Here is a 24,521-nt window from a genome sequence, read left to right as displayed (position 1 = left end):
TGGAGCTACTCTGTGATGACTGCTCGGCTGCTCTTTTCAGTTTAATACATTTTTACTAGTGAACCAGTTTTATTATTCCAGCCGTTATTAAATATGAGAAAATCAGCACCTGTAGCACCTGCTATTATCTTGAAAGTTATTAAATGTCATTTGGGTGAGCGTGTGCAGAAAGAGCATATAGTATGTCATTGTATTATGCTTGCCAAGATAATATTAACTGTTGAATGGATTGTGAAAGCGGTTTTAGTCTGATTGCACATTCATTTTGATTATTAATGGAATCATGCTAAACTTTCTATCTTTTTGTATGGTTCTTCGGGAGAGTTCTGTGTGATTCGGGCTCTGACCACATGTCTAACAAAACAGAGTCATAAACATTGTGTAATGGAAGAGAAAAAGAAAGCATAGCAAGAGCTTATCATAACAAAGAAGATAACTGAGACGAATAAACATTTCAGCACATCCACCGAGTGTTTAGTATGTACTGTTTTATATTATTTCAGGCATTGTTTAGTCTGCGTCATCATGAATCGATACATGAACTACAACTTTTGAAGAATCTCATTGTCAGACCATTTCATATGAAAACACTATGTAGTATTTTCTCAGCAGCATAAAAAAGTTGCCGCAGTTAATGTTAATGGTAACATCTTGCAGTCTTGCACTTGAATGAGAAAGTGTGTCCAAACTTTTGACTGGTACTTGAAGAAAGATTTAAATAATGTATTTAATGATCACTTGTTGTATGCTTTTTATTTCAGTGGCTAAGAATGAAGCAGCAATGTGAGAGTGTTCAAGGGAGTGAGGATTTCCTGACAAAAGTCTGGGGAATCCATAATTGGTATAAAAAACAACAACACAAAAACTAAGTAACTAACCCTTCCACTTCCAAGCTTGTAGAAGAACCTACAGCGGCTGCAAAACCCGTGAAAAACATGGGAGACCCTCTCTAGAGCCAGTGTTTTGTTGTCTTCTCTGGGCTACTGTAGAAACACAGTGGTGGTGGAGGAAGAGGACACACTCTATGTAAAGGGCTCACTCTAAGGTTACAATTACACAATAATTCTTATTTTCAGGTGATCATACACTAATTAAAACACACTTATTAATATTATATTCCATTTCAGCCAAGTCCAGTCCCCCAGACGCCACTAAATTCGACATACTACACCTATAACCACTTGTGTCTTTGATAAATAAAACAACTGTTTGATCACCATCAAGATAACATGTTTATATTTCCGTTTATACCAAAAAGGCCATGCTTCTTCCTGGAAGCTTATCATAGAACAAATAAAGAAAAGCAACATGTGTGAATGCATTTGCTAATGTGCAAACACTTAAGCTCCTGATTCAGATACAATTATAATGTGGAATGTGTTTGCTTTTTCTCAACAGAGAGGTGAACTTGTTTATGCTGTTACAAATCCTCTGATATTCTTGATGTTCTTACCAATTGGTTGGTAAATCAGCCTTTTTTTTTAGCAATGAGTAGACAAAACAAAATGCATGTTTTATTTAATACGCCATCTGCATTACAAGCAGCACTACCAGACCTTTGTGTGAGTTATGCACTAATTGTATATTTTGTCACATCTCCTACTGTAAGTTATCACAATATTATTGCAATCTGTGCAGTCTCCCTCTAAAACCATTACCTTCTTGATGATGAGTTTGAGTCAATAAGTTCTTCCAAATAACTGAATATCTGGTGGTTTTGTAAATATTGTGCTTACTGCAGCTTGTTTTCAAATCTCTGATATGACTAAGATGCTGAGGCTGACTGAGTCACTGTGCAGCCACACTTTGTGCAACTGGGCTCCTGTTTGCACAGTGTGCAAACCTCCTGACTCCTCCCCCTGAGCAGGCAGTTTTATTCCTGTGAGGTGATGCTCAGTTAGTAACTTAATAAAGCTGCTGGATGCAATCCCAGGGCACAATGTGTGGACCATGTTCGTCTAACAGACCTGCTGTCTACACTACTGCGCTCACACAGCCTGCTGCTTTCCTGTAAGTACTGCAGGTCACTGCCATTTCAACTTTTTAGGTGTGATGTAAGGAGTGATGTCTCTGCTGATTGAATAACTCACCAGGACTTATGAATGAAAGCACATCACACACAAAGGGGGCAGAGAGAGGGACATATTGCATTTGGTAAGTTTTAGAATTTTGATCTAGGAAAAGAAATGAATGTTGTTACCAATGCAACTTTGCTGCCCTAGAGGTTTGTTAAACAAAATGCAATGATTTGAAATCATGGAGTTGCATTTTTTTTAAATGTGTAGTAACTTATAGATGTTTTAATTAACGTCAGTCATGATTTCCTTAGAATAAACACTCAAAAAAGCTGCATTTTTCTTCTGCCCTGAAAGAAGATCATTGATTAGCAGGCAAGAAATTAAATGTTGTATGCTTTGATTGTAAGTATGATAATTTGCCCCTATACACAATGTTTAAAGAATACTCTGTATGGCATTTTGTGATAGAAAGTCACAGGCTTAATCCCTACTGGAGTTATAAATATTGTGCCTAGAGGCAACTATCCTGATAGGGGTTCAGTATATTTCCAGTCACATGCACACACCAGGAATATGTAAGTAGGGTAATAATTTTGCTCATTATTCTTTTTGCCAGGAGATTTCTGTCCTGGTGTAGCTGTCAGAACATAATGGCTGCATTTAAAGGGATCTGGACCAAGGGCTTCTGGAGGGCTGTATCTGGAGAATACCTGGCCACTCTCATCTTTGTTCTTCTCAGTCTGGGCTCCACCATCAACTGGGCTGCAGAGGAGGAGAAGCCTCCCCCAGCTGACCTAGTCCTTATCTCCCTTTGCTTTGGCCTGAGCATTGCCACTATGGTGCAGTGTTTTGGACACATCAGTGGTGGACACATTAACCCTGCTGTCACTGTAGCTATGGTTGTAACTAGAAAATTAAGCCTGGCTAAGGCAATGTTCTACGTATTGGCTCAGTGCCTGGGAGCTATTACAGGAGCTGGAATCCTCTACCTAGTAACGCCTGCTGCTGTAAGAGGGTCACTTGGTGTGACCACGGTAAGAACTTTATCATGTTCATATTTACATGGGTATATGATTACTTCTCCACTGTTTAGTGATTTAATATCATCTGTTTCCTAGGTGAACTCCAACATAACAGTAGGACATGCCCTCCTTGTGGAGCTGCTTATAACATTTGAACTGGTCTTCACTGTGTTTGCCACCTGTGATCCCAAACGAACAGACCTAGGTGGCTCTGCTGGCCTGGCCATCGGATTTGCTGTAGCCATTGGCCATTTATTTGCGGTGAGTACGTTAGAATAGAGATAAATTAGTGGCAGTTAGGGTAAAAAGGCAAGGAGAATATTTATAGCAGGGACTCTCACAGCTGTTTTATCTCAAAATCATATTAAATTCATCACCCTGCATTAAAGAATTGTAGAGCAGGACTGGTTCCAAGTGCAAGCCTCTTTAACATTCACTGAAAGCTTCAACAATGTTACTTGACAAAGAACAGGTGCATCTAAGCATCTATTCTTCAATGTGTGATATTGTATACTTCTCGCTGATTCACACCCATGTGCACATCTTCATTGGAGGGTGCCTTCGCATGGCAACCAATCTCTGGGGGCTCCCTGAACCCTGCAGAGAAAATGAATGCACAGGAAAATAGATGTTATCTCTTGCACTGCTCAACTGATTTTTCCCTAGGTCTGTTTAGCAAATATGACTTGCATAAAATAGATTCTGCAATGTAAGACATATTCTCAAAATCAAAATGCAGCAGCACTGTACCAAGAAATCTATCTCAAAGCTAAACAAATCTATGCATATGTACTATATATATTTATTATCATTTAGATACATAATTTAAAAACAATACTCTTATATGTTTTCCAGATTCCTTATACGGGAGCCAGCATGAACCCTGCTCGTTCCTTCGGGCCTGCAATGGTCACACTTAACTTTGAGTATCACTGGGTAAGAGATACTATACTATACTGCTGGCCTGTGCAGTTGCTAAGCCTGTTTGTGCCACTTCTATATAAGTTCCAAAGCTTAGAGATTGTGCATAATAAATCAGTTTAATGGTTAAAATGTTAAGTTGTATGCCCATGTCAAAATGATCTGAAATGTTTATGTCTTGTTGTAGCTAATTTAATGTCCTGAAGAGGGCAAGCTCTTCCACTTGCATAGCATGTTGAAACCTGGTAAGGTCACAGTTTCATCACTTTGGTAGAAAAGTAAAGACAGGTGCAACCTCATGACAAAACTTCAAAGAGTTTTTAACTTATATCAGTAAATTTGAAGAGAAGAAAACATTACAAAGTGTAAAATAACATTACTTCTAATATTTTTGTATCTTAGCAATGCTTTCGACTGAGCTATTTGCAGACAGCATGGCGTCATGTTGTATATATTTGTGTATTGGAGATGTACTGGGGTATAACACTGTCAGTTACTATCACTGTGGCTGGTGTCATATTCAGAAGTGTCTTTTCTTGGTGCTTGATGCCTCAGACACTGTGGAACTTGCCTCTGATGAAGGTTCACTCTCTTCTCCCCATCTGTAGCCTAATAAACCAAGAGAGTTTGACAGGCTTGGCTGATGTGTCCATGCTGCATTTCGTTGACAGAAATAAAATATCTCCCACAGGCACCGATTATCCAGCTGACTAATTAAGGTGTTTGTCTTTCTGTTAACGGTAGGTGTACTGGATTGGACCCATTCTGGGGGGAATCCTTGCTGCTGGTCTGTATGAGTACCTGTATTGCCCTGACCCTCAGTTAAAGAATAGGCTAAGCCAGGTTTTTCATAAGGATGCATCAGGGAAATACAAGGAGGTGGAGTCAGAGGACATCGCCATCAAGCCAGGTTCCATCCACACTATCGATCTTGAGAAACCGGAGAAAAAAGATCCTTTCCAGGACCAGACAGAAGTGCTGTCCTCTGTATGACTATCACGTGCACTGGAAATGGAGACCAATCTGTAGAGCAGAATGACAATAAAACTGGAGTATCCATCTTGAAACTGTCCCCCTTCAAATACTTCATCCTCAAAGCAGAATATGATTTCTGTCCACGAGGCTTTACAGCAGGGCTGAATTACTCTCATTGTCATAAAACTAATATGGCATTGTGGCAATATCCACAGCCTATCAATACTTTTCCTAAGGCTCTGAATGATTTTACAGCAGTGTTGACATGCGGCGCACATTGCACACTGCAAATGACAGCCTGCAATACATTGAGTTAAGGAACTATGTGTAGGGTCAACCAATTATGCAGGGTCATCACGCTGAATTGGAGAATCGTGGAGGAAAATGCAGCCTTGTTATTTTTGGATTAGTGTCACATTTGGTCCATGTGCTGTATATGTAATAACAGGCAAGATTCTCCTTGGGATCATGAAGCACATTACAGGTCCCAAGCTATGTAAGACAGCTCTGACAAGCTTTATCAGGGGTGTATTATGCTGCTCTCTATTTTCAGTGCATCAGTCAGGGAAACAACCAATTTATTTCTATGGAAACACTATGTATCCATAAAAATCAATTTAATTGTTGTGTTTATGATGTCTTTAATTATATGATTTTATTTTTTGTATTGACAATAGTGTGTTTTTTCTTTTCTAGAGGTAGATTTGATTCTTGTTTCATTTTGTTACTTATGGTAATTTCATTCTTCAATATTTAATTTATTGCTAAAGAAAAATGAAAAAAGAAAAAAAAAGATGGCTGATCTACCTTGATGACTTTTATATTCAAATATTGATCACCTCCTCTCTTGGGCTCAACAATGTGACATTATAGACTGATAGAGTGATATCATCACAAACTGGAGTGGTGCAATGTGTATCCCAGTAAGAATATTACGTTGCAATAATAAAGGGTTTTTTCCAAATCCAAGTCCTTCTTAATGTTTTGTTTTTTCACTCGTGTCTGAATATATTCATGATAGAGGTTTTCCAACATGCAAACAGGATAGCTGCACACTTAAGCTTCCTCACATCCACAAGATAACTTGTGACCATAATTATAGGACTTTTTTCTTGAGTCGCTTGTTTCTAATAGGAGGAGCTGAGCACTGGGAAAAGAAAGGTTCAGATCAATGATGGATTGGCTCATCTACCTTTAGATTATGTCTCCCTATGGCCAGATAAATGTCCATGATGTGTGTTCCCTGTGAGTTAAGTCTCTGAGAATAGCTTCATGTAATCTCATTCCATCAGTAGAGAGCACGGGAAATGATACCACTTTGTGATACGAAATAGAGGTGATCCGTTATGTCTACATTTTATTTCCTTTGCTAAAAGAACAGGTGCAATTCATCTTCTTTTTTCTTCATCTTTTTGTCTCTGTTGAGGAAACGATCAGCCCCACTGACCCTGCCGTATTAAACTGAGGTTGTCTACATGGTGAAACTATATTGCGTTTTCAAGGCTTGAATGCCAGTGTCATTCAGATACTAAATCAAAATTGTTTTTACTCCTACATGTACTTACTCGCCTCCATTTCACCTTCTTCCAAGTGCAATTTTTATATGTGACAACAGCATCACCTACTGGCAATAGTGCTTATGGCCTTCTGTCCAAAAATGCTCCTGTTTGGATTTCTCCAGGGGAGGGCAGCCACGAGCCTTGGATGTGCAGATTACACTGCAGACGTGGGTAGACACAAGTCAGTTTTATTCATAAGTCTGAAGCCACATTTCATTTGAAATTGGTCCAGGCCATTAATTCAGAACTACACATGAGGATTAAGGGTTGCATAGCCAACAGGGAGCCAGGTTTTGAATGCAAGGTTTGATAGCTCCAAAAGTAATTCAACTAAAGTTTTGTCAACCTTTTTTTATTGTTAGCATTTCTTTTTACAAATTTTAGAGAGGATGAGAAAGTACAAGGATTATTATTTTCACTCAAACTATTTTCCAAAAATGCATTAAAAAGGTTGCAGACAGTCACAGGCTTAAAACTAGTGCTGTGAGAGTGTTGATGTTAACAAATGGATTTCTTCAAGGCCTACTGGAGTTAGAATGGGAGGCAGTGATTCTCTCAGCAGCACTATTCGTTACCTGCAGGCATGCTGCCTGTATCCCTTAAGGTTTCAGTGGCTTGAGGCCAGCACTCTCTCAGCTCCCCTTAATCATCTTTATTGCCCAAATAAATGAGTATATAAATCTGACATTGCATGCATTGACTGTTTCCTCTTGGGACAGAGTGTGCTCACTTGGTTTTGATTTATCATCCCTTGAAGATTAAATAGAAGGACAGGTGAGGAAAGCTCTCCCTTCTGGATTACAATCTGGTTTTGTTATAACTTTAATATTGATGATCAGAAGAAAAATGTTTAAAAAGTGGTTATGTGTGTGGTGTACATACAGAGCAAGACATTGTTGAAACATCTTGTGATATATTTTGAAATTCCTACATAAATGAGAAGATGCTGTGAAGTGCCAATCACATCCTGAGATTTCCCTTTTAAATGGTTCTCTCTCTGTGTTAACAAACTCCTCAGACACCTCAATTAGACAAAAGCTAATAAAAAGTGACAGCAAATAATAAACCAACACTTTTTCAACTGTCTGATTGTTAACATCTTAAAGGGCTTATCAGCAAGATGTTGAGCAGAAAACTGATAATACACAGATAGTCTTCAGAGTGACTGCCTCCATAATTCATTAATTTATGTACATTCACATGCATTGCAAATACCAACAATGGCTATATGATGGGGATATTGTAAGAACCACAGCTTCATTTGCACATTGAGATGCCAGCAAAAGTATATCTCAAAGTGCATCTCATGCTTATCTAACTGAGAACAGACAGATTTCTTGCAACTTGAAAATTCAGATGCGCAATTCCCGGGACACAACAGAAGGGGCAAAAGATAAAACACACACCTTAAAGATCATTAGCAATTAATATTTGGGGATTCATGAAGAAAAACAGCGTTAAACACTTGTTTAATAATTCATACTATAAACAAGAAAGTCTCCCACTTCCTTAATAATTTAGACGTAAGCTAATGTTGATTTATTCAGGAAGGTCTCTGCCACCAGCACCGCCTGGAGTGCCCAAATTTGAATTAAAGTAGGACAGTAGCAGGCGAGTCTGTAATAACATTTGTATAATTTTATTATTGCTCTGGGCTCAGTTCATTTCCTCCTCCAGTAGCTGCGTGAAATTGTTTGATTCTGGAAACTGCCTTGAGTCTGCGGCTCTGGGGTTGGAGGGTGGTACAGGAACAGGAAGGCATGCGACACTCTCTCTCTCTGTCTGATGCTGACAGACACATAAACACACACATGCACACGCAAACACACACACCTCCACACGTACACACACATACACACATGCAGAGAGAGAGATAAATAACTTTGTTATTCTGGGTTTTGTAATACTGTTACATTGGCTCACTTAATAACTCAAGCTGTCTTGAGAATATGATTGATATTCTCACTCACCTTGTCACTTATGATAAATATTTCACCGAATTCATGTGCAATAGCTTGGAAGCGTAATAACTCATTCATTACATTATCAAATCATATAAAGATGAGAGTTTGTTTTTACGTCTCTATCCAGCAGGGAAATTGCCATTTCTCATTAACACTAGTCAAAGAAAGTCACTTTCACTGCTCTTGTGTAAAATATTTGTAAAGAACCTGATCGGATGAAAATCCAGATTTTTGTAACTTTACTACCAAAGAATATTTCATTTTACTTGGCCCATGAGGAAGAATTAAACTTCATAATCATTTGGAGGTTTACTAAGCTGTCAAGTCTTATCATATGATTTCTAGTATGTGGTCTTCCTCTACTATATTGTGATTTTGTTTACCAATGATTGGACTATCATTTCCAAAATGGTAATTTACAAAACTCTGATTACTCTAACACAAACAATCACGTTTGTGAGGTATTAGCTCATGTAACGCACACCTGAGACCCCGGTGGCTTTGACACAGGAAGGGAGGGTGGAGAAGTTCTGATTGGTTTCCTCAGGGTCTGCTTCTAACTTCCCACCCGCACACATTCCCTCACTCCTCCTCCTTCCCCCTTCAATTCCTTTATGCAGAGCAGCCCAAACTGCAGTTTGATGAAACACATTTGTTTGACTTAACTCTTGCCTCGCCATCACGACTAAATCTCGAAGGCCTGTCGGTGTAATGTGGCCCAACAGCAATTGGGTTAATGAGAGGATATATGTACAAGTGTGGGACTTGACCGGAGGAGCTGTTTTCCATTTGGGTTTGGTCTGCTCGTGTTATTAGGGAAACCTTTATTATTGTTGCCCTCTAGTGGGAACCATATAATAGGATTACATTTTATTAGAGCCTCCCAGCCTTACCCAAGCGGCCCCCTCCCGTTGTCTCTCTTCCCCTCATAGTAGTGTCACTGACTCCTCTGTCCACTGTGGGTGGGATGGGTGGATTTGGGGCTGAAAGGGAAACCAACGAGTGGGAACCCAAGTCATCCCACACAATAGGGATCCTCATTTTTGCAGAAAAAGTGACTTGCCAATGTAAAATAATCATTTTCTATCAATTTAGTCAAATAGTAAATTGAAACAGTTTCATGAGAAGAGCTCACTCAGTCATGTGTGCCTTGCTTGCTTTATTGACTGGAATAACCATGCTGTAACAGCAAAACAGGCATTTTTAGGCACTTTATAGAGTTTACATATTACACGTTTCTCGAGGAGGGTATGAACAAAGACACACTATAGTGCACAGGCTTGTTGATTCTCTTTACTGTTTGCTATGACTAACTGAACAAAAGAGCTCCTCTGTCATATAATTACCATAGTTAATGTTTTGCCTTCCAGTGCCATACCTGATGGCATAACTTGGACTACACTGTAGCAAGGGAGACATTCTCCAAAGCTGAATTTCATTGTGCCAAAGATAATATTTGATGAACAGTTCTGGCCTAAAACTGTGCAACCCTGCAGGGCAGACTGAGTCAGGCTCTGGAGCGGCTTCAGCACTTTCCCTTATCCATCCCACTCCCTTACATAACCACGGGCCATTAGAGGGGTGTGGCGAGTATTGCTGCAGTTATTAACATGGTCTAAGGCTAAACCAACATCTCTCTTAGTCCATACTACCTTGCAAAGAGTGGGTAAGCCAATGTAAAGCAGTAGCTGTTATGGTTGGAGGTTCGATGTAATGTGTAGTCATTGTCAAGCCACTTAAGCATTATCTGACATTGGAAATGAAGGTCATAAAGGTGTTTGGAGCAAAGAGGTATCTTTGTTCTTAACTGGCAGCACTGTAACATCTGCTGTTAAGTTATTCATGATAAAACAGAGCCATTCTTTCAGTGTTTAAAAATTATATCTTTAAAGTGACATTGTGTAATGTTTGCTTAACAGCAGAATTACAGGATAATGTTAAATACTAAGATGCAGTGTAACAAATGTACAAGTAAAGAAAAGTCATAAAGTCAGTCAGCCAATGTCTATTTAAAGTTTGCTAACATTAGTTGCCGTAAGCTTCTAACCAGACTACAAGCTGTAGCCCAAAATACCCAAGTTTTTGACTGTAGCCCAAAAACTTGCGGATTTGAGAGAGGGTATGTCTTCTGAATGAACTTTTCATTTGTAAGAGCAAGAATGTGTTATTTTATTCTTTCAAAATATACATATTCATGTTTGATGACAAAAAGGATTAATAACCACTGATCTACTGAACTACTGATTACACTTACTTTTTTGTGTGTGTGTGAAATGACTGCAGTCACCACAGTCAAAATTCCAGCGAGTGGAGTGAGTTTTCCAGGGTTGCTCTATCCTTTCTCCTGTGAATGCATTTATAACTCTATGATGTCATCTAGGCTAGGTCGTTTCTGTTTGGGGCAAACTCACATCTGCAACCAATCTGGATAATTTGTCCACCAAAATATGGTGCAGCCAGTGCTCGCCTCCTATTGCTGCTGTAGCATTTAGGTCTAGATCCAAGGAAAATACTACCCTTTCACAGCAGCATTAGAACAATGGCTTTGTTTTTTTGGCACCAAACACTGTGCATAGTCAAAGATCTCCACTGGTTAGTCTCAACAACATCTGATGCATATTTTTGAATACTGAAGTGCGAGGATTCCATTATGAATGGACTCCATTTGTGTGGAAAATGGATAACGTATGGCATTTTAAGGCCTGGGGTGCTCTCTGTTCACTATAGTTTGTCAGGCTAATGGCATAAAAATGTGTGTGAGTATGTGTGTATGCAGCCTCCATAGTTGAGGCTTGGTGAATCATGTGCCAGCCGCTATCCTCTGGGGCAAATAACTTCATCGTAACACTTTAATCCTGTGTTTGTTTTCCCATGGGACATTGTGGTCAAAAAATGTAAGGTTTAATGCTCCTTGGATCGAATGAGCAATGGATAGCTGGCCCGTCCTCAAAAGCTACTCTGTTTATCATCTACAAAAGAAGCTCATAAAGGGAGCTCTTTTGATGAGGATAATTGGAAAATGCTTTTGTTTGTGCACTTGCATTTCAAGAACATCCATCAGTTACCAGCCTCTTGACATGGCATTCTTATCCCTCTATTGCTTGAACTACTGAGCAAATTTGGATTTAGTTTTCTCCCTGGATGAACATTAAAATACCAAGTCTGTTTGTAAATATTTGTTTTAAATGGATGTTTTCATACTTTTCTCATGTTTTTCTGCTTCCAATGTTGGGTACTGTTGCAATATCGTAGCTAAATTGATTTGCTTTCAAAGCTGCTGTCACACAAGTTGATCTTTTCAACAGTAGGGGGCGAAAGAGAGAGTATTGCTTGCTCTATTGTCCATGGCGTGAGGGTAAGTGTTGAGAATCTGTGTCAATTCTATGTCCAGATGTTCCCAAAACAGCTCTCTTGACTCAGACAGAATAATTATGCATGTTCACATGAAGGGATTTTACAAAAAGAATGACTTATAACATGTAATTCCTTTACTGTCTGCATCCCCCAAGTAAATCTAAAAGCCTCAGAAGTGCCTCAATCTTCCTGAAATCATGCATGGTTGAACATTTGAAATGAGCTCGCACATCACCCTCGGGCACTGATTCAGACTTGATTGGGGCAAGGCAAGCTATACAACTACGTCATTTGGAGGTTGTCCAAAGGGAGGAAAGAGACTGAAAAGATTACAAAGGAGAAACTACCAAGTGAGAATTTCATTAACCACATTCCATTAATTTATTAAGTTGATCAACAAGTTGTCTGGTGCACATGCATTGTGTATGGCATGTGTTAAAGAAGCAGTGGTTAGATGTTTAAGAGGTTTTGGAAGGAAAAAAAATCAAAGGACCAACAATCTATATAATTATCATCATCTGCTGCTTTTCCTCCCTGGCAAAGAAACACTCCATCCATTTGTAGAAATCGCCTGGGGGAACGCTACATCAAAACTAATCATAACGATTAAAATCAGCTTCTCTGCGAGAGGGAGGCAAAAGGCAAGTTGGAGGCAGGAGGGGTGAGGGTGTTGTAAAACCTTAAAAAAAAAAATTCTTTATTTGATTTTATAAAAACATAAACTCAACAAAGACTGAGGCACTGCTGCTGTGATCTCTTCCTTTGCTCGGAGTTTTATTCTGCAGATTGGTTTAGACTGGGGCAGAGACATGAGCTAATTGTATCCTGATCTTTGCCTTGAGGGGTTTCGGAGCCCTGGAGCAAGTATTCTCTGTATTTTGTTCTGTCTACCTTAGCCAAGCTATTGCATTTCTCACTGGTGTAGGAAGAGAAGCAGATCGTGGGCCAAATCGGAGGGAAAAGGTGCACAAAAAGATACTTTATGCCGCTCTATGTATCAGGTAAGCGGAGATTTATTTGGTTTATTTCCTAGGCTGGATGGACTGGGACGTTGAGGCGCAGCAGCTTTTACGCATGTGCCAAGCGATTCGAGCGGTACAGTTCTTAAAAAATATTTAACCACTTCCTGGCTATTGTTCCTTAGTAACTGTACAAATGTATGCGCGTTACTACAATAAACGAGGCTTTGGTACATCTGGTTTAAACGATCAGCGGATTAGACTGCGATGTTGTCGAGCAAACACTCTAGTTATCCACCGTGTGAATTCGCTCCTGGCGCGTTTCAGCTCCCAACACATCGCCGTCTCTGTGTCGCTGTTGCTGTAATAACTTGTTCATAACTTAACTCGAACCGCGTTTGTCGTTTTCACGGATCTTTTTTTTTTTTTTTAAGTCGGTTTTGTCGTGAAACAGTTCTATTTCCTGGCTGCCCCAGTTCTTCTAATGAAAGACGCCATTGTGGAGTAATTTTGCCCGAGGCGTTTTTCTCATTCTGTAAGACAGGATGTACCTTTTACACACGTCAATGCAGAATCTGTGAATCATCATGTCTGTGTTTAGAAGATCATATTTATGTAAACGCAGAGAAAATAGGGCTACATTCTGTCCTCTACTTTTCTCTCTTGCTGTAGCTCCTTGACCGCGCCGTGCGTAATTAACTCCAAGGTCCGATTGCTATTCTGCAAATATAGTTTACTAAGTGATAGTCTTGAACTGTTTCCCCTATGTAACCATGTATTATGAAAATTAACAGCTGCTTCTCTTCATAAAGTTTACAGGTTAAAACTGGACATTGCACTCTAAACAATAATGTAGATTGAGCATTTGGTTACTTAGTTATACCTCTGCGTTGAGGATAATACTATAAATGACATGTTTTAAAAAGAACATCATAAACAAAACCCTGTGAATTCAGAATACCTGTAATGAAAGCCTGTTGTCGGTTTCACCAGTTTGAGAAGGCGCATGAATAAACAGCATGAGCCTGAGATGTTGGGATGTCAGGACTTATCACTTGATGGCGCTGTAACAACAAAACCATACTATGTGTGCAGCATCTGGCCATTTGTTTTCCAGTAAAATTACATTTACAAACTTACTCTGATCTAGTACAAAGAGAGGAATATTTATAAGGTCAATTCATCCACATATCAAAATGCATCATCAGTTTCAAAAAGTGCTGTACTTGAGAAAATTACTGTTATTACATTTAACATTATGGCCCTGCCACTCCTTTGCCCTGGGACAGATAGGTCTGTGCCAGTGAACATGCAGCATGTCTCCAACAGCCTGCGGCAACTCTGCACTGATCACACTTGTTTATCTGTGATGTCATGGTGATGTACAGTACAACAATGAAGTGAATACTCAGGATATTATTATATGTTTCATGTATGTGGGAAAACTGCTGTGACATGTTGCTGTCTTGGCTGTAAAATCAGAAACTTTGTATGAGTTCAGATTGCCTTTTATTCATTATGAACAGTGTGGCTCTACTTCTGTGTAATTGTCGATTCTCTGGATTCTTAGACACAGATTGGATCACCCAGAGATGTTGCAAATAATTGTTTCCCTTATTTGCCGCCTCTACTTATCAGGGTTAAAAAGTGCCTTATCCAGAAAATCACATTTCTCGTTGCTCAAGTGGAGGTCAGCAAGGTCTCTTCCCTCCTTCCTGGTAACTTTTTTCAGCTTGTTTTCTCCAGTTGTCAAAGTATTTTTCACACTCAACACATTTCTACATTTGTCACCACAAACTGCCAGTCACTCTTGTCCTGCTGTCACAAAGTCATTTAAGAAAAACAGTCAGCTTGAATTTGTTATCAAAGTAGGTTCCTAAAATACAGAGAGAAAAATTAATCTTAACTCTAAAACACAATTATATAATTTAAGACCTGTGTTGACATGGAAGAGAGAGACAATAACACATTAGTTTTAACTTTCCTTTGAAGTTTTATATTAATAGTTTCACATCAGCACAATAGAGTATTGGTTCAAAGCTGTGAGTGCCTTATAATGTTGCCTAATATCATTTTATAAAGTCCAAGTTAATACACACCTAACCAGAGAACCAGCTTACAGTATTTACCCAGGTTATGCTGTTCTGTCAGTCTCACTTCCTGGTATTTTTTTTGTATTGCCACCCTTTAGTTAACCCAAAGTCTGTAGTTGTCTGTGTGTGGACATTTGAAACAAATGGCCATGGGCAACAAAGCAGAGACAACCCATCCAGATTATGTAAATACCAGTCTGCCTGCCTCGAACTGAATGTTAATGCTCTGATCTGAAATGCTAATTGTGTCTTGTGCGATATGTCGAAACACTGGAGAGCTGCATTGTGGGATGGAAAATTGAATGCTAGTTTGTTGCTGATGCTGATCCCAACATGTCCTTTGATTATTGCAGTAGCAGACAGGTACTCCCTTCTCAAGTTTTCAGAGCACTCGCGGATAAAACCCTGCAATAGCTTACTAAAGATTTAATAGTGTTTGTTCCTTGAAATGTAAAGGAACATGATGATGTTGCATAAAAGGCATAAAAGGCCTGTCACTGAAAGACTTCAGACCAGTGGTGGAAAACAACAGGGGTAACTGGAGCAGCCCAAGTACTCCGGGCTTTGATGCAGTGTGCCTGTTTTAGATTTGTTTGTGCATACTGTGGAGCAACAAAATTACACAAGCTGGGTAAACGAGCAAATTCCCTAAACACATACGTTTCAACTTGTTTTTGGTTTGTTTTTTTAAAGACTGGAAACTTTTGGAACACATCAACAAATGCTGTCACATGTGAGACTTTCATAGTACTGTGCCAAATTGGCAAAAATTGCAACAGGTAGGAATAGTGCTTATGTGGGAAAATGGAGCTTATGGCTGATACATGAGTTGTCAATGATCAGTCATCCGTCACATGATTACTGATGGTTTCTGATGATGTTCTGACCTCTGAACTGTCTTTGAGACACAAGACAGACATGTGACGTGGACATCAGTCCAAGAAAAAGGTCCACAATACATATATCTTTACTTCCACCAACTCAAAATGATATTGTGATATAAGAGCTTATTCCTACTACTCGTTACTTCCTTCTACATCCCACCCACCGAACCACCCGTTCTCTTTCACTCTCTCTTCTCTCTCCCCTGCAATTTTCCATAATGCCTTGCAGATTTTACACTCAATCCACCTTTGCGATGACAAGGCTTTGAGGAAATCCAATTCCACCAAGCTGTTTTCAGAACTTACTCTCCACAGGCACACACTTGCTCTCACACTCTCTGACACACACACACACACACACACACACACACACACACACACACACACACACACACACACACACCACCACCATCTCCACAAATTAGTCAGGGAACAAATTACCTGCATTCTGAGTGTGATCCCACGCACTTTGCCGGCTGCCTTACACAGGTCCCCTTTTGAAGAGCAGCCATGTGATTTCTCTTTCTTTTGCCCTGAAGGCCCCTTTGCCTTCTGCGAGGGATTCTGGAGTTGAATTTTAAAACTATGTATGGCTGCTGCCTGCGCTTATCAGCGCGTGCACAAACGGCATGCAAATCAGACCAGGATCACACACCGCATTGGAGGCCTACACTCAAAGGCAAGCTTAATTGCTAATTGGGTATCTAGGTGTGAAACTCACACTGCCAATGAGAAACAGGAATGTGGATGTTTTAAGGCCAGTGGTTGAACTAATTAATTTTAATCTGAATGTTATTAAAATTTGTGGATTCCCTGCATTTTCTATGAAACAGCCCAGGAGAGTGCTGTGGCAGTACTTTGAACAGCAATTGGGCATGTTGTCTGGTTTTATACTCCATGATGTCATTAGTGTGGTGGTTTTGCAATGCTGATGTGGTCAACGGAGGTGGTGTTTACACACTGCAGTCATACAGTAACTTAGATGTTTGTCGGATACAGATTGTAAACTGATGGAGAGGAGGTAGAAAGTGTTTCTCGGAGGGACAGATTGCTGTTTTAGAAGGATGTGATCTAGTACTTAAGCTGTAATGTGTCTTTGTACTCTTAAAGTGCTGACATTTTTTTATGTTTCTGTATAAATGATGAGAAGAAGAGACATTTTTTGATTAACAATACGTGTGTTACTGTCTGCTTTAGTGCGATTGGAAAGATCTTGACCAGTCGTGCTTATGGGTGTGTGTGCATGCGTGCTTGTGCGTGTGTGTGTGTGTGTGTGTGTGCTTGTGGGTGGAGGATATTAGGGGCATTTTTGTCCAGGTGGTTGAGTGGGTTGGTCACCGATTTTTTAGAGTTTGTCACTGAAACTTAAACCTTTGTGGGACTGATTTGTTGAAGGAAGATTTGAACAAAACTGCTGCTGATGCTGAACAATGGGCATCAACGTCAGGAGGAGGGTAACGACGTGCGCAAACACTGCTCCAAAAGGGCAAAGGCCAGCAGTGGCAGGTCCAGATGTGCGCGTTAACCCGACTCTTACTATACACAGGCTGCTCTCTGTAAAGCAGGATTTGTTTTACTCTAAAAGAAATGCGACACACATACAGTACCTGCCACTGAAACAGCGACAGCCCAAAAGAGCCTCAGGCGCTACAATGCTAATGTTGTCGGGGGCTTTGACTTCTCCCAGCCATTGCAAAGAAGCTGCTCCGTGTGACAGCCACGGCTCCGCTCTTCCCCGGCTGTTCGCTATCCCCCCTTTTCACGCCTCTCTCCACATTTGGCAGGTGTGTTGGGAAAAGCCCACCGCATCCTATCTCTTAACCTTAAAGTCTGTGCTGTAATGGACGAAACGGATATTATGGACTTAACGCATCAGAAAGCGAGAAAGCGACCGCGTCCAATCAGTTCCGTGGATGAGTCTGTGCATGCTTCCCTCAAACGACTCCCGATCCGAGCAGCGGAGTGCAGGGATCCCTCGCTGATGTTCGCAGTCAGGGGAGAGCCTGTCCCCGCAGCATCTCTCAAGCAAAATGACCACTCGGTGACTTCCTCTCCAAACACAGTGATGCCGGCACAGGTAAACGCGTAAAGTCCGATACTGTCTGGGGAGAAGGAAAAAAAAGAGAGAAATAACTGCAGGACTGTGGTCGTCCTGTCACTTTTGCGGGAGGAGCGAAGTGAACAGACACTTTGATTTTTTTATTGAATGCAGCATTTGAATAGATTGTCCTCCTGCTGTCCTTAAATGTAGAGTGCGCACCTATTGTCACGTTATTTAAATACGCAGTCTTCTGCTTGCTGCTTTAATTTACTGTTTAGGTCTTTTTCAGGAGATGAGTGTCAAATTAAAGTGTGTTAAAAGTCTAAACATTAGGCTTAAACAAAATCAGACAAAAGCATTTTTTTCCCATCTCTACTCAGGGTCTGAAACTTTTTTTTTTTTTTGGGGGGGGGGGGGGGGGGAGACTCATTTTCTTCTAAGAGTTTAACAGAAATTGTCTGCTAATGGTGTTTGTAGGTTAACAGGAGACAATCTCTCCCAATCCTATTACAGTATTCAAATCAAGAGTCATTACTGCTCATTTCCAAGACTATGAGATTGATGCTCCAATTTAATTTGGTTTTGGAGATTATGGCCCACAGGAGTTAATGTTTGTGGATTGTGGTAACATTCAGGTCAAGGTCAGGCTGCTCTAACTTGCAGAGAAAAATCTTGCTCCTTGGCACTTCTGCCTGTGGAGTGTGTTACATTACAGAAATACTATTATAATATGATTTTAAATTTAAATATACTCAGTCGCAATATGGTAGTTGTAATAGTGTCTTCTTTTATCTTTAACTGCACATTTTGAATTTTAAATAGAAAACAAAACAAAAATGAACACATTTTCTTATCTGTCTTAGCTCCCTGTGTCATTTTATTTTCTCACTTGTGTTCCCTTTAACAGGATAATCGCTCCATCATGTCCAGGCCCATGATCACACGGTCACCGGTGTCTCCCTTGAGCAACCAGGGCATCCCAACACCTGCACAGCTCACCAAGTCCAATGCCCCTGTGCACATTGACGTGGGCGGACACATGTACACCAGCAGTCTGGCCACCTTAACAAAATTCCCAGAATCCCGGTGAGTCTGCCCGTCTGTGCACCTGTAAATCAAGTGTGTGATGGATAAAACTTGTTTTTTTATGTGTTTTGTGTCAAGTCTTTTGCTTGTATAAACTGTGGAAGATTCACTCACTGATATGGAGTGTTTGTTAGTGTCAGATTTTCCTTAATGTTTAATGTCATCTAATATTTAATGTCATCCTGTGACATTAAACAGTCAAATGTCACATCTCTTCCAATCACAAAAATATCTCATGGGCGTACTTGGTGGAGATACTGAGTACATCCCACATATAAAAAAAGAAAGAAAAAAAACATGTTTATGGATTTATCAGGTAGTTTTGCAAAATGTCTCGGAGATAAAGCCCACAGTTATTTTCAGCGGTAAACAATTTGTAAGAGCTTCAAGTGCAGAATGCAGATCGCAGACAAAAGCAACTTGGTTATTCTGACAGATGTCACAGCAGCAGTAAAGGGCCAAAGGGCATGGGGCCATATGGAGGCTGGGAGGCCGCACTGTCGCTCTGAGCGCGGGCCTGAGGGTGACTGGCACCCTGCCTCAGGGAACAAACTACCAGCTGGCCCTGACCTCTTCAGACCACCTCTGTTTTTAATCTTTCTTTCTTTCTTCCTGTCTTTCTGGTTGATCTGGTGTATTAGTTTTAGTAATGTGTGCATGTCTGTGCGAAGGTGTGAAAAATATTTCAGAGCTCGAGAAAACTGAGTGAGTCACATCCCTTTGCACATGCTCTTGCTTCACTGTATCTCTTTTTTCGAACCATCCTCTCCGTCTATACAAGATGCAAGAAACACAAATGCAAGCTCAAGAGTAGCACACTTGGTTACGCATTAAATACAATTAGAAACCTTTCATGCAAATGTCAAGAAATATAAGATTGTTTATGTTGACATGTTCTCCTCCCTCCCCCCTTCTCTCCTTTTCTGCCTAACCTTCCACCCCTCCCCTGTATGTGGGTAGAATTGGTCGCCTATTTGATGGCACAGAGCCTATAGTCCTGGACAGCCTGAAGCAGCACTACTTCATTGACAGGGATGGACACATGTTCCGCTACATCCTCAACTTCCTCAGGACGTCCAAGCTCCTCATCCCAGATGACTTCAAAGTAAGTGGATGTCCATCTCAGAAACTGTAAAGTCCTATCAGCCAGTCAGCAGTCCTACAACTTAGTACACACAATGAATGTTAAGACCATGTAATGCCTTCGGTCATTGGTCCTCCTTGAATTGCAGAAAACGGTTCCCATGCCGGAGACAAAATATCAGTGATCTTCCAAAAAAACAAAAAACAAACCCTCAATCACCAGGAATGTATTCATCAAGAGGCAATTGGTCCCCTTCAGCTGTCAGTGGTCAAAGATTCTTTGGCGATATGGAAGGAAAACAATAAGCTTGCGTCAAGACAAATAAATAAATGCGCTGGCGCCCATGACTTCATTTTATGTGCTAGACTTCCACAATGCTCTATGTTCTCATGCCAAGTGTCCATCCAGAGTGAGCCTCACTGTATGTGACACATTAAGCATTCCCTTCATTTTTCTCTTATGTGCCATTTAGTCAGTAATTACTTAACTTGCCCTGGGAGAAAACAAATAACCACATTATCTGATGGACTGTCCGCAGTGTGACTCAATCAGTGGAAAGTATGTCAGCTAAAATAAGCAAAGACAAAAGACAGGCTCAAGTTCAGTCAAAGGCCACATTCACATTGGGTTGATTTTAAGAGGAGCATGAGAAAACTTGAACGTAGTGCAATTTAGGCCCTACAGTCCTGCGGGTGAAGGATCTGCTCCTCTACCCCATGCAACCCTGTGTTACATGTCGCACTACATCTGCCCTGCTCTGTATCTTTAGTAATTTTTGCTGAATGGTTTCTTAGCCGGGGTTTATTGCTCGTTCATGTAGAACAATGGGATTCAAAACTTTTTATTGTTTTTGTTTGGGTTTGGATTCACATGATATAGATATAATAATACCTCAATATCCAGGGGAAGTAGTATTTTACAACCAAAAAATGTGTCATTTTTACAAGAACATTTAAATATGCTTCCAAGCTTTATGTTATAGATCATGGGGCTTCAGAATATCTGCATTAAATATTCAAACAAATAACTTTAACTAAGAATATTACATTCATGATATTGTGATATTGGAACTTTTTCTTCTAGACATAATCTTTCTAGGGTTGACCTCAAGATCCAGCATGAGTTACATACTGTGTGATGAATATTCATGTGCAACTGATATCTATTATTCACACTTGGTCAAAATCGGCACCACATTAATATTAATCTACATATTAATCTAAGTCTATTTATATCGATTTTTTTAGCAATATTTGGAAATGTTTGCCTTCATTAAGAGACAGGTGGCAGGAAATGACAGGAGATTTTTAAAAATTTGAAGATAAGCACACTTTTCCTTTCTCTGCATCTTAAGACGTGAGTGTCCTTACTCCTGTCTCCTAGGACTACAGTCTTCTGTATGAGGAGGCGCGATACTTCCAGCTGCAGCCTATGCTTGCTGAGCTGGAGCGCTGGCGCCAGGACCAGGAGCTGAGTCGCGTGTCACGCCCCTGTGAATGCTTGGTGGTGCGTGTTGCACCTGACCTGGGTGAGAGGATCACGCTGAGCGGTGACAAGGCCTTGATTGAAGATGTGTTTCCGGAGATCGGTGACGTCATGTGCAACTCAGTCAATGCTGGCTGGAACCATGACTCCACGCACGTTATTCGCTTCCCACTCAATGGGTACTGCCACCTCAACTCTGTCCAGGTAATGGTAACACATACTGTAGACTGTTGTTGTGTTTAACATATCTCGTAAGAACAGACAGTCAAATGTTAGGTTAAGTTTTCCTAAATTTTCCATTGAGTTGTCTGCCCATAGAATTAGCTGAGGTGATAATCGGTTAACTCCAGTTCCCTTTATCTGCTGTTGCACTGTAGACTTTTACTGATGTCTGATTGCAGAATCTTATCTTTTTTTAATCTAATTGAATCATAAGAACAGCCTTGCAGAAAAACAAGTTCTTTGATGAGTTCATCAAAGCATCAATTTAGCAAGCCATCATTACACAAGTCTACCATCTTTACTTTTCGCCGATCTTACTTGAATAATGATTTCAGCTTTGGCTCTGAAGCTAGTGGATGGTCAGCTTTTCTTATTTTGCATCTCTCACTACACTAATGTTCTTGACATCTCACTCAGATGCTCTGCAAATTTTCCGTGCGAATGAAAAACAATCAAACACTTGTTTGTTCTTAATTGTGAATCAATGCCAACATGCTGAAAGAGAGACCATAAGGATCTTCATTGTGGATTTCACGAAATGTGAGATACCTTTAATCGTGGCAGAGAGTCACATGAATGTGCACCTGTGGGGGACTTGCTGACAGCAAAAGGAAGTGGGTAATTCGAGTTGCAGTTAAAACACCAGGAAGACATAAGATGATGCCCCTGAGTCTCTGTGGTTGGATCAATGCACAATTTAGAATAAAACCAAGAGTGACTTGTCTTCACATACTCTGGGTGTAATGCATCTTTTGGAAATTAATACCAGCAGTGTTTTAAGTTTGTGCAGTGAGTAGTCCTGCTGTTTGAGGCGATCTTTGTTGATCAAAGATATTTTCATTGTCTTGATAAACACTTTTTATCAAGGTATTGGGTAAATTGTGATTCTGATGGAGCAAAACTATGAAGTCTTTCATTATCAGTGTTCCAGGGGTGGTTCTGTAAAATAGTTTCTTTTGACAACTGAAGATCTGTTTACACTTGACACTTAGTATTACTTTTCATTATATTGCATTAAAGGGATTTAATATCCTTATTTATGGCAAAATGGCTTCCAGGCGGAACTATACTTGCAAGACTAAGACTACACTTCCATATAAAGAAATCTACATTGCACCTTTAAGCATTCACTGGGCAAAACAAATCTTTAATTGTGTTGAATTCAGTTTTTATATTCAGCATGTATTTGGCAATATTGTATATCAATATGTAATATTGTACTGATTACGTATTGATATTCCACTGATTCATTGATGGTAAAATCCTCAGATGCGCATCAATAAATGAAAGAGGAGAGGCATATTTGAAAAGATTTCACAATGATTTGGACTGTGTCTCCATCTGAGGAAGTGAAATCTCCTTCCCAAAAACACACAAACAAACCCGTCTCTGAAGTGTGTGAGTCGTGGAGAGCGAGCAAGAGAGTGAGCATGCTCCCTGGCAGGTTGTCCCCAGGCAGGGCCCATAATCCTGTTTGGTTATTAAAGCACGCCGGCGGTGGATGCTGTATCTGCGGCTAATGGAGGCAGGGCGGGGATTTTGAGAGAAGGAAGGGGGGCAGAGAGAGCTGCCAGCAGTAGGGGGACCTTTGTAGTTTTGGCGGAGGCTTGAGCCTGGGGGCTGGGGGAGAAATGGGGAAAGGGGGTTTTGCTGAGCAGCCCACACTGAGCCAAGTGGCAGAGAGAAAACCTCACTGCTCCCTGGGGCCTCTTCGATGGAATGTGATCCTACAGCCCCCCTGGACACGTCTGTAGATGTCTGCAAGGCTGTGAGATCAGGAGCAGCTACACATACACATACACACACACACACACACACACACACACACACACACACACACACAAACAAACACACCACAAAACAATGAAAATGAGGCATGAGGCAAAATGAGAGGCTCTTGGTTTTGTGAAAATCTCATCCAAATTCCCGTCACAGGCCGTATGTTGCTACAGCTTACTCCCAAAGCTGTTTCCAATGTTAGACTTAACACTAACTCGGCAGCACAGAAGAGTTGTGGAGAATTCTCAAATTATACACTTTCCAGCTTAGTGGTACGAAACAAAAGGTTAGAGTTTGCATCAATTTTTTAGCATACATACACAGTTTATGGTGACCGGAAGACCTCCATGAATTACGTGTCTGAGTAAAGGACACTGCCTGTCACCTAAAATGCTAAAATAAAAGTACTAACAATGCTTCTTGTCCTATGATTGATGCCATGTATTGTTATTGACATCTTTTTACCAGGTTCTAGAGCGTCTGCAACAACGTGGCTTCGAGATTGCTGGTTCCTGTGGCGGGGGTGTGGACTCATCCCAATTCAGCGAGTATGTCCTGAGAAGGGAACTGAGGAGGACAAGTCAGCGAGGACCCAATTCAAATAGGATAAAGCAAGAGCAGCTGGACTAGAAACCTCCCACGCAGTAGGAGGTGCTAGACTTTTCTGTGGCAGCCAAATGCTCAACGCTGCAGAGCTCTGTGGACTCTGTTTTTCTTTGTTTCCTTGTTGATGTTTTTGTTTTCTTAAACTTGAGAACCATCTAGAGAATTAAAAAATGAGGTGCAACAGGAGATTTTTGCCATAAGAAGATACAAGACATTTGATAAGTTTGAGATTGCAAGGACATTTGTGATTGTCTAGCCCCCATGAACCAATTTAAAAAGGATTTATATATGCTGGATCCCCAAATGAAGTTTGTTTTAAAACTTGGAGCCTACATTAGGTTGAATATGATTTCTATTTCCCCATCTAAATTAAAAAAGGCTTTTATTGCTGAAATAGTATGTTGCAGACAGTAGCTTGTCATCAGTGACTTTTGTTGTCTCACTGGCAACTTGGCTGAATCTGTTTTAA

General features: G+C 40.4%; 2 protein-coding genes across 2 annotated transcripts; both read left to right on the top strand.

Moving 5' to 3' along the window:
- Positions 1 to 2,639: 2,639 nt before the first annotated feature.
- On the top strand, positions 2,640 to 5,899 carry LOC133990329 (aquaporin-4-like). The gene is made up of 3 exons (XM_062428605.1): positions 2,640 to 3,052; positions 3,137 to 3,301; positions 4,706 to 5,899. Exons 1-3 carry the CDS (start codon positions 2,669 to 2,671, stop codon positions 4,952 to 4,954), a joined length of 798 nt encoding a protein of 265 aa, XP_062284589.1. The 5' UTR covers positions 2,640 to 2,668; the 3' UTR covers positions 4,955 to 5,899.
- Positions 5,900 to 17,589: 11,690 nt separating this feature from the next.
- LOC133990874 (BTB/POZ domain-containing protein KCTD1-like) lies at positions 17,590 to 24,317 on the top strand. Its single transcript, XM_062429290.1, has 5 exons — positions 17,590 to 17,826; positions 18,698 to 18,876; positions 19,837 to 19,981; positions 21,344 to 21,649; positions 23,915 to 24,317. The coding sequence occupies exons 1-5, from the start codon at positions 17,590 to 17,592 to the stop codon at positions 24,074 to 24,076; spliced, it is 1,029 nt and encodes a 342-aa protein (XP_062285274.1). The 3' UTR covers positions 24,077 to 24,317.
- The last annotated feature ends 204 nt before the right edge of the window (positions 24,318 to 24,521 follow it).

The sequence above is a fragment of the Scomber scombrus genome, chromosome 11, assembly GCF_963691925.1.
Source record: "Scomber scombrus chromosome 11, fScoSco1.1, whole genome shotgun sequence".
Lineage (NCBI taxonomy): Eukaryota > Metazoa > Chordata > Actinopteri > Scombriformes > Scombridae > Scomber > Scomber scombrus.
This window is presented reverse-complemented; position numbering and strand designations above follow the sequence as displayed.

Bases quoted from the DNA above. Each gene is read 5' to 3' on its own strand.
- LOC133990329 (XM_062428605.1), top strand. From the start codon at position 2,669: ATGGCTGCATTTAAAGGGATCTGGACCAAGGGCTTCTGGAGGGCTGTA. The intron at 3,053-3,136 runs GTAAGAACTTTA...TCTGTTTCCTAG, and splicing joins GGTCACTTGGTGTGACCACG to GTGAACTCCAACATAACAGT. The intron at 3,302-4,705 runs GTGAGTACGTTA...TGTTAACGGTAG, and splicing joins CCATTGGCCATTTATTTGCG to GTGTACTGGATTGGACCCAT.
- LOC133990874 (XM_062429290.1), top strand. From the start codon at position 17,590: ATGGACGAAACGGATATTATGGACTTAACGCATCAGAAAGCGAGAAAG. The intron at 18,877-19,836 runs GTGAGTCTGCCC...GTATGTGGGTAG, and splicing joins ACAAAATTCCCAGAATCCCG to AATTGGTCGCCTATTTGATG. The intron at 19,982-21,343 runs GTAAGTGGATGT...CCTGTCTCCTAG, and splicing joins TCATCCCAGATGACTTCAAA to GACTACAGTCTTCTGTATGA.